Source organism: Natrix helvetica (genome assembly GCF_964273705.1).
Source record: "Natrix helvetica genome assembly, chromosome: Z".
NCBI lineage: Eukaryota > Metazoa > Chordata > Lepidosauria > Squamata > Natricidae > Natrix > Natrix helvetica.
In genome coordinates, this window is record NC_138554.1 from 3,318,798 (window position 1) to 3,328,569 (window position 9,772).

General features: G+C 49.0%; 1 protein-coding gene across 1 annotated transcript in view; it reads left to right on the forward strand.

The window, feature by feature from the left end:
- LOC309381610 (importin-4-like) overlaps positions 1 to 9,537 on the forward strand; it is a 42,311-nt gene extending 32,774 nt beyond the window's left edge. The window contains exons 26-30 of the mRNA XM_081932789.1: positions 553 to 761; positions 2,574 to 2,706; positions 5,729 to 5,833; positions 6,926 to 6,995; positions 8,130 to 9,537. Coding sequence (XP_081788915.1) covers positions 553 to 761; positions 2,574 to 2,706; positions 5,729 to 5,833; positions 6,926 to 6,995; positions 8,130 to 8,260 — 648 coding nt within the window. The 3' untranslated portion in view covers positions 8,261 to 9,537. The remainder of the gene's footprint in view (positions 1 to 552; positions 762 to 2,573; positions 2,707 to 5,728; positions 5,834 to 6,925; positions 6,996 to 8,129) is intronic.
- The last annotated feature ends 235 nt before the right edge of the window (positions 9,538 to 9,772 follow it).

Below are 9,772 nucleotides of genomic sequence, written 5' to 3' on the forward strand. Positions count from 1 at the left end.
TCTTTCCTTTCTCCCTCTCTCTGCTTTCTTCTTTCTCTCTCCCTCTTTCTCCTTTCCTTTCCCTCTCCCTCTTTCTTCCTTCCTTCCTTTCCTTTCTCTCCCTCTCCCTCTCTGCTTTCTTTCTCTCTCCTTTCCTTTCTTTCTCTTCCTTTCTTCTTCCTTCCCTCCCTCCCTCTCTTCCTTTCCTCCCTCTCTCCTTCCCTCCCTCTTCCTCCCTCTCCCTTTCTCTTCTCTTCCTTTCCTTCTTCCCTCCCTTCCTCTTCTCTTCCTTTACTTCCTCCTTCTTCTTCCCTCATTCCTTTCCCTCCCTCCCTCTCTTTCTCTCCTCCCTTCTTTCCCTTCCTTCTTTCTTTCCTTTCTCTCTCCCCCTCTCTGCTTTCTCCTTTCTTTCCCCTTCTTTCTCTCCTTCTTTCCTTTCTCTCTCCCTCTTCTTCCTTCCTTCCTTTCCTTTCTCTCTCTGCTTTCTTTCTCTCTCCCTCTCTCTCCTTTCCTTTCTCTCTCTCTCTCTCCTTCCTTCCTTCCTTTCTCTTTCTTCCTGTTCTCCTTTTGCAGAAACCATCCTGTTCCACCGCGGATAAGTCCTTCGCCGTGGGCGTCATTGCAGAGACGGTCCAGGGCCTGGGAGGGGCCTCCAGCTCATTTGTGCCCCACCTGCTGCCATTGCTGATGGGGGCGGCCCGCGACGAGGACCAGGAAGTGCGCAGCAATGCCGTTTTTGGGCTGGGCGTCCTGGCCGAGCACGGCAGGGAAGCCATGTACGAGTATCCTTGATCCCATCCACACGGGGGTGGCTGAAAGCATACGTGGGAATGGCCTCGGGGGATCGGGAAGAAGATCCCGCCTACAAAATCTATATATATAAAAGTGAATTACCACTCACACGGCATCACGAAATCTCCAGAACCGTAAAGCCTACAAATTTGAAATTTGGCACGTCGGTTCCTCTTGGTTTCTAGGTGCTCACTTAAAAAGGATTTTTCGAAATGACCATCAGATCGTTAATATTTCTTATACAGTATTTATATATAGATAGATTAACATGTCCTGATGCTAAGGAGTTCTACTCCCCCTCCCCACCTGAAAAGAACTCTGTTCCAACTGCCACTTGGACATGGTTGTGGTCAGCGCGTGAGTCATCTGCCCTGAGGGCTGGGAGTTTAGACACTCTACTCCCCCTCCCCACCTGAAAAACACTGTGATGCTAAGGAGTTAGACTGAGGGAGAGAAGTGGGGAGAGGAGAGGCCTCTGGGGCAAGCCTGAGGGAGAGGGGGATAGGAGAGGATCAATGGGGCCAGCCTGAGGGAGAGAAGGGGATAAGAATGCGAGATGCCTCTGTGGGGCCAGCCTGAGGGGATAGGAGAGAATCAATGGGGCCAGCCTGAGGGAGAGAAGGGGATAGAAGAGGCCTCTGTGGGGCAAGCCTGAGGGGATAGGAGAGGATCAATGGGACCAGCCTGAGGGAGAGAAGGGGATAAGATGCAAGATGCCTCTGGGGCCAGCCTGAGGGAGAGAAGGGGATAGGAGAGACCTGTGGGGCAAGCCTGAGGGAGAAGGGGATAGGAGAGGATCAATGGGGCCAGCCTGAGGGAGAGAAGGGGATAAGAATGCGAGATGCCTCTGTGGGGCCAGCCTGAGGGAGAGAAGGGGATAGAAGAGGCCTCTGTGGGGCAAGCCTGAGGGGATAGGAGAGGATCAATGGGACCAGCCTGAGGGAGAGAAGGGGATAAGATGCGAGATGCCTCTGTGGGGCCAGCCTGAGGGAGAGAAGGGGATAGGAGAGGCCTCTGTGGGGCAAGCCTGAGGGGATAGGAGAGGATCAATGGGGCCAGCCTGAGGGAGATGCGAGATGCCTCTGGGGCCAGCCTGAGGGAGAGAAGGGGATAGGAGAGAATCAATGGAGCCAGCCTGAGGGAGAGGAGCCCGATCATATAGTTTTATTGCGGAGCACGAGTATCCAGATAGTAATTAGATAAGAGGTGACCTGTCCCCGAGCTGTACAACGGACAGAGAAAGAAACTCAGATATGAACCTCTCTATCATATTAGGCTCTAAAAGAGACTGTGGGAGATTCACACCTTGAGCTCTCCGAGGCTATTTTACATATACAGCTGGTCCTCGACTTAACAATGGTTTGTTTAGTGACTGTCACAAAGGCATTGGGGGGGGGGAAAGGCGACTTAGGAACCGTTTCCGCCCTTAACAACCGTCGCAGCATCCCCACAGTCCCGTGATCAAAACAGAGCGCTTTGCCACCGACTCGTATTTACGACGGTTGCAAGCGTCCCAGGGGCACGCAATCCCCTTTCCGACCAGCAGTTAACGAGGGAAGCCAGGTTCACTTAACAACCGCCCTGATTCCCTTTACAACGGTGGCCAGGAAGGTCGTTGAATGGGGCAAAACGCACTCAACAACGGTCTCGCTTAGCAACAAAATTTTGGGCTGAGTTGTGGTTGTATGTCGAGGGCTGCAGTGCAGCCCATTTAATCGCCCTGGGACAGAGTGTGCCTTTCTCTACACACACACACAAACACACACTTTTTTTTCCTTAATTTTTTTTTTCCACCTGTCCAGACATTACCCCAAAATTCTGGCACTTTTATCCAACCTCATTTCTCAAGAGCAAAATAACCGAGTAACCGACAATGTCTGTGGAGCCGTGGCGAGGATGCTCATGACCAATCCTGGAGGAATGCCCGTTGAGCAGGTAAAACACCATTTTTTGTGTGTGTCTTGTGGGAGTGCGGAGCAACTACAGGAGAGAGCTGTTCTTTCATCCTGGCTAGTTAGGTGGCATTAGCTACGCGGTGCATTTATTTTATTTGCTGCATTCCATATTTTTTAATCCCGCCTTTTATTTTAACACCGCCCCGAGTCCCTTCGGGGAGAGGGTGCGGTCTAGAAATCTAATTTAAATAAATAAATAAATATTACTTGACTAGCCAATAATCTGGTATTGCCGGGGTAGTTATAAGGGGGGGGGGGGAAATGTCCTGACCAAATGTACCGTATTTTTCAGAGTATAAGACGCACCAAGGTTTTGAAGAGGCATTTTTTTTTTAAAAAAAAATTTGCGCTCTGCAGACCTCCCAAAAACGGCTCGTTTTTCACGAAAACGGGCCCATTTCCCCTCCCCCTAAAATGGGTAGCCATAGCCTTTAGGAGGCTGGTAAGAGTGCTCCGGCGGGGGGGGGATGAGCAAAAAACTGACCGTTTTTAGCGAAAACAGCCCCATTTTTTGTCAAAAAGGGCATGCATAGCATTTAGGAGGCTTATAGAGTGCTGAGGGGGGCAAAAATGAGCAAAAAACGGACCGTTTTTCACAAAAACGCACCCATTTTTTGTCAAAAAAAGGGCGTGCATAGCATTTAGGAGGCTTATAGAGTGCTCAGGAGGCCAAAAATGAGCAAAAAATGAACTGTTTTTCATGAAAACACACCCATTTTTTGTCAAAAAAAGGGCGTGCATAGCATTTAGGAGGATTATAGAGTGCTCGGGGCCAAAAATGAGCAAAAAACGGACCGTTTTTCACAAAAACGCACCCATTTTTTATCAAAAAAAGTGCGTGCATAGCATTTAGGAGGATTATAGAGTGCTCGGGGCCAAAAATGAGCAAAAAATGAACCCTTTTTCACAAAAACGCACCCATTTTTTGTCAAAAAAAGGGCGTGCATAGCATTTAGGAGGCTTATAGAGTGCTCAGGGGGGCAAAAATGAGCAAAAAATGGACCGTTTTTCACAAAAACGCACCCATTTTTTATCAAAAAAAGGCTGTGCATAGCATTTAGGAGGCTTATAGAGTGCTCAGGGGGCCAAAAATGAGCAAAAAACAAACACTTTTTCACAAAAACGCACCCATTTTTTGTCAAAAAAAGGGCGTGCATAGCATTTAGGGGGCTTATAGAGTGCTCCGGGGGGGGGGCAGAAATGAGCAAAAAGCAGCCCGTTTTTCACGAAAACGGGCCCAATTTTTGTCAAACAAAAGGACATGCATTGTATTTAGGAGGCTTATAGAGTGCCCCAGAGGGGCTAGGAGCCCATTTTTTGCTCATTTCTGTCCTCTCCAGCCCCCAGGAGCACTCTGAAAGCCTCCCAAAGGCTCTGCATTTTGGGGAAGGGGGCTGGGTTTCAGGAGACGAAAAATGCTGTATTATATATATATATATATAAGATGCACCCAGATTTTCAGCTTCTTTTTGTAGGGAAAAAGGTGCGTCTTATACTCCGAAAAATACGGTAATTTCTAATGTTGGATTTTCCCCCTTACCTGAGGGAGCCCCCTAGTGGAGTACTGTGAAGCTGTTACCATGGCACCACCACTACACTGTACAGTAGAAGCCATTTTAAGGCACAACAGGCTGTATCTTAGCAGAACGCACACCCCGAGGGGTGTTAGGGGTGTCTTACCCTCACAGTATTTGTTCCCTGTGTACCAAGTTTGGTTGAGATTGCTTGAGGTGTTCCAGAGTTATGCTGGGACATTACACAGAGCCGTTTTTATAGAGAGAGAATAAGTAACTCAAGGCGGAGAACGTACTTCATACTCCTCTTTCCTCTTTTCCTCATCACAACCCTGTGAGGTGGGTTAGATCTGAGAGAGAGGGATTACCTCAACGTCATCCAATCGGCTTTCAGGCCTAAGGCAGGACTAGAACTCACCATCTCCTGGTGATTGGCCCAAAGTCACCCAGCCATGCTTCATGCCTAAGATAGGACTAGAACTCCCAAGCACCTGATAATTGGCCCAATGACACCCAGTCAGCTTTCATGCCTAAGGCAGGACTAGAACTCCCAAGGACCTGATGTTTGGCCCAATGTCACCCAGCCATGCTTCATGCCTAAGACAGGACTAAAATTCACAGTCACCTGGTGATTGGCCCAAAGACATCCAGCCAGCTTTCCTGCCTACGGTGGAACTAGAACTCCCAGGTGCCTGACGATTGACCCAAAGACATCCCTAAAGTGGAACTAGAACTCCCAGACTCCTAAGGACTGTCCCAAAGACACTCAGGTGGCTTCCATGCCTAAGGAGGAACTAGAACTCACAGTCTCCTGCTGATTGTCCCAGTCACCTAGCCGGCTTTTATGCCTAGAACTAGAAATCGCCATCTCCTGGTATCTAGGACGGCACCTTAAGCACGAGGCAACACGGACTCTCTTATTTAAACTAAGAAATACTAAACATGCCGGCTGGGGAATTCTGGGAGTTGAAGTCCACAAGTCTTAAAGCTGCGAAGTTTGGAGAATCCCTGGTGTCAGGCCGGCAGCCATCTTTTTCTTTTGGCTCTTTGGCCTGCCACCCATTCTGGGCATTTTCTATTGTGGGAAAATGGATTGCATGGAGTTAGATGATAGGTAGCCATAACAACATTCTTTCTAGAAAGCCAAGGTCATCCTTTGTCTTTGCACCTCTGCACCTGACCGGAACTGGATGGGTGGAAGCTGCCAGCATGGCAGTGGGAGATTGGATCCTGTGAGGGACTTGTGGGTGTGGGGGCAAGATCTTAAACTTTTAACTGGGTGGATAAAACCGGGCAGCTCTCAGATGTGCCAACATGGCTCTCTTCATAAATTGGAACTTTGAAGAATCCTTTGCCTCGGATTCTGCTTGACTTTTGGATGCTATTTGGTGCCCGGATACGTCCGTGTGGCTTAGTCCCCACGGAAATGTAGGATCCCTACAGGATGTGAACCTCCAACTCTTCGATTACTAACCCTCTTCTCAACAGGTCTTCCCCGTCCTGCTTCGCGCCCTGCCACTGAGGGAGGACTTCGAGGAATACAAGACCGTCTACCGTTGCATCACCTTTATCTACGAAAATGACCCGTCACAGGTAGCTCTGTCCCGCCAGGAAGGGGCGGCTCTTAGGGGCGGTGGCCCCCAACTGGTTTTTTTTGCACGGACCGGAGAGAGGGACATGGTTTCACATGCTGCCTGCATCCCACGGATGGCGGTCTCGCTTGTTTGCACAGCCCGGTTTTTGGCATGCCGTGGCCCATTCCCGGACCAATGAGATTTGTGGACCCCTGTCTTTAGGGAATTGGCTCCCGCTCAGGCTGATTTTCCCTTAGCTCGGCGTCTCAAGCTAATGTGGGATAAGGTTTGGGGTAGGCTTTATCCTTTATGGAAAGGACGGGGGAAAGGCGACTACTAGTCCTCTATTTACGACCGCAGTTGAGCCCAGAATATCTGTTCCTCAGCGAAACATTGGTTAAATGAATTTGACGACCTTTCTTCCCCGCCGTTGTTCAGTGAATCCCTGCAGTGGTTCATTTAGTCACACGGTCGTTAAGTGAATCTGGCTCCCCCCTTGACTTTGCTCGTCAGACGGTCGCAAAAGGGGATCGCGTAAGCCCCCGGGACTCTGCGACCATCATAAATACGAGTCCATTGCCAAACGTCTGAATTTGGATCAGGTGACCGCGGGGATGCCGCGATGGTCGCAAGTGTGGAAAACGGTCGTAAGTCACTTTCCTAGAGGGCCGCTGTAACTTCGAACGGCCCTTAAAGGAATACAACAGCCCTCGACTTACAACAGTTTGTTTAGTGACCGTTCAAAGTTACAACAGCCCTGAAAAAAGCGACGTACGAATGTTTTTCCACACTTACAACGATTGTGGTCACAGAATCAAAATTCAGACGTTTGGCCAATGACTCGTATTTGCAAGCAAAGTCAATGGGGGAGCTGGATTCACTTAACAACCGTGTGACCAACTTAACAACCGCCGTGATTCTCTTTTTAACAACTTTTTAACGGCAAGGAAAGTCGTAAAATGGGACAAAACTCCCTTAACTAATGTTTCGCTTTGCAACGTACATTCTGAGCTCAATTTTTGGTTGTAACGCGAGGACTTCCTGGAGTTGTAAATCGAAGGACTCCCTGTAATGCCATTTTCTGGGTTTTTTTCCCCTCTCCCCTGCAAAGGTATTACAACAGATTCCGGAGATCGTGAGAAGCAGTGGGCCTATCCTGGGTTGCAAAAATCTTCCCACAGGTACGTGACGTTCCTCCAGGGTGGGCAGGGTTTCCCTGTGTCCCCCTTCCCCACAACACCTGACCCGTCCGAATGGGCGAAGCAGGCAGAGGCAGTCGGTAAAAGGGGCAGCTGCGATGAATCCAGCAAGATGGAGAGCCCCCCAACCTCCATCAGGACTGAATACGTTTCAGGAAGTGGTGGGTTCCTCTCCCCGTCACTACTGGTTGCTTTAAAAACAGATATGGAACACGGGCGGGTGGGCCAAATTAGCCATCGTACCGGTACGGTGGCCGCTGCTCCCGGCTACTACCAGTACGGCCGTACCGGGCGGTTTCAAGTAGTACGGCTGTAATTGAGACTCCAACTTTTTGTTGCTAAGTAAAACATTACGTGGATTTTCCTGCCGTTTTATGACCTTTTTCATGCCACGGTCCTTAAGCGAACCCCCCGCAGCGGTTCAGCTGTTAGGGTGGGGCTGGGAATTCTGGGAGTTGAAGTCCACCAGTCTTAAAGTTGGTAGACCCTTGGCCTATATAGACAAACACAGCTCTCCCCCCCAACAATCTCCGGAAGGAGAGTAATCTCTCTTTTTTGCTAAGAAGGGAGGAAAATATACAGGGAGTCCCCGACTTACGACAGTCCGTATAGGGACCGTTCGAAGTTGCGACACCACCGGAAAAATAAAGCGACTTAGGTTCGGCTTTCACACTTTAAAAAACGTAGCCGCATCTTCACAGTTAGGTGATCAAAATTCAAACGCTTCTTGAATACGACAACTGATCCATAGTTATGACGGTCGCAGCATCCTGGGGAAGGGGGGGGGGGAATCGCATGATTCCTTTTTGCGACCTTCTGACAAAAGCCAAGTCGATAGGGAAGCCAGATTCGCTTAACAGCCGGATCCCTAACGTAACAACGGCGGGGATTCACTCAACAACGGTGGCAAGAAAGGTAAAACGGGGGAGTAAAATTCACTTAACGGATGTCTCGCTTAGCAATAGGAATTTGGGACGCCATTGTGGTCGAGGACTTCCTGTAATCGAGCTTTTTAAAAATCTGCCTCACCCTCTGCTTAACTGGTGAGGCGAGGGGGAAACTGTGCCAGCTGGGCACCGTGACTTTGCCATCTTCCCTTTCTTTCGGTCTCCGCAGAAGCCAGGAGCCTCCTGCTTACGTTGCTGGGCAGCCTCTCCGCCCGTTGCCCCACCGAGTTTCAGACAGCCGTCCTGGCACACCCTCCGGAAGTCGGCACGTCGATCCACGCGGCCATCAGCTCCGCTTAAAACGGCCAGGAAGGGGCGCTGTCGTCCAAACTTTTAAGGACTTTCGAAGCCGGTTATTATACAAAGCACCACGTGGGAGTTTTTTTGCATCTTCATCTTTGGTGTGGACCTCATTCCCGATCCACAAACGCAAAAATCCGGGCGTGCTGAATGGTTTGTGTTGCTTTGATTTCCGTATCGTTTCATATTTTTTTCACAGTTAAGCTCTTTCTTTTTCCTGTCTTTCTTTCTTTCTCTCCTCCTTTTTCCCTCCCCCGCCAACCAAAGGCGTTTTTCGTCTGCTGAAAATCCCCCTCGATGCCTCGAAGTTGTTTGCAGCCTTCGCTCACTGCTGTTTAACGGGATTTGAAATATCTGGATTTCCTTCGCCGTTTTCCCTCTCGCGCCACTCTTAAGGCACAAAGTTTTGGGATCCACGCAGCGAGATTTGCAATGCGATATTTTGTATATCTAACTAGATTTTTTAAAATATCTACTTAGATATTTTTTTACCTGCGAGGAAATTAGCTTTTTCAAACACCCGAGGCTTCGAAACGGGCACGTTAGCCAAATGGAGGGGGCAGAAACGCAGAAACAGGATCTCGTTTGCCCATTTCCAGGAAGGCCAAAAAAAACCCCCAAACCATCAGATGTGCCGAGTTTGTCAACACAACCGCAACACAATTTGTAATCTCGGTGTCATCTGCCGAAGCCAAACCAAATGAGTGAATCCTGCTGCAGTTGAGATGCCGGTTTGATCTCTTCGTTCTGTGCCAGCGTTAGCGGGGCATTCGTACCCTATTGCAACAACGCAGCTCTACGAACTTGTGTCTTGGCGCAGGACACACAACCGAGCAGTTCTTCAACCACTGTCTTTTTTCCCCCCACGGTGATCACAACTGTTATTATTATTATTATTTTTTGCCTGTTGCCAAAAAAAAAAAAAAGCTGAGAATTTTGCCGTCGTTTGGCCTTCGGCATCGCTCCGGGGAAGCTTTCCTGGATTGCCCCATGTTGTTGTTTCGCAAGGGGCCAGATTTATGTGTGCAAAGTTCACGGTTCTTGAACGAGAGGTTGTTCTTTTTTTTTTTCTGTGGTTCTGTGGTGGTTTTTTCCCCCCAGCTGGATTTCTGCCACAAAGCAACGATTCTCACGAATCAACTCTTCCTCCGTCGCTTGTATTTAAAGTTTTTTAAACTTTCTGGTTTGGCCTATTTTTTTCTTGGAACAGAAGATGAAAAGTATACTGTATGCAGTACCTTGTAATAAAATGAAATCAATTAAATTGTTTGTTAAGATCCCTAGCCTAAATAATGCCCTTTTATTCCTCCCCTCCCTCCAGCAGACGGTCTGGCCAGATTAAAAAGTGAGTGTAAAGGCAGCCATATTGCATACTAGCTGGATACCCGTGGGACGAAACTATATGATTGGGCAATGCAGGAGAAATACGGTTCAGTCCGTTGGCTCAGTGGTGGTCGGTGATTGAAACACATAAGGGAACATCGCTCCCGCCACCTTGAGTCCGGAAGCAGT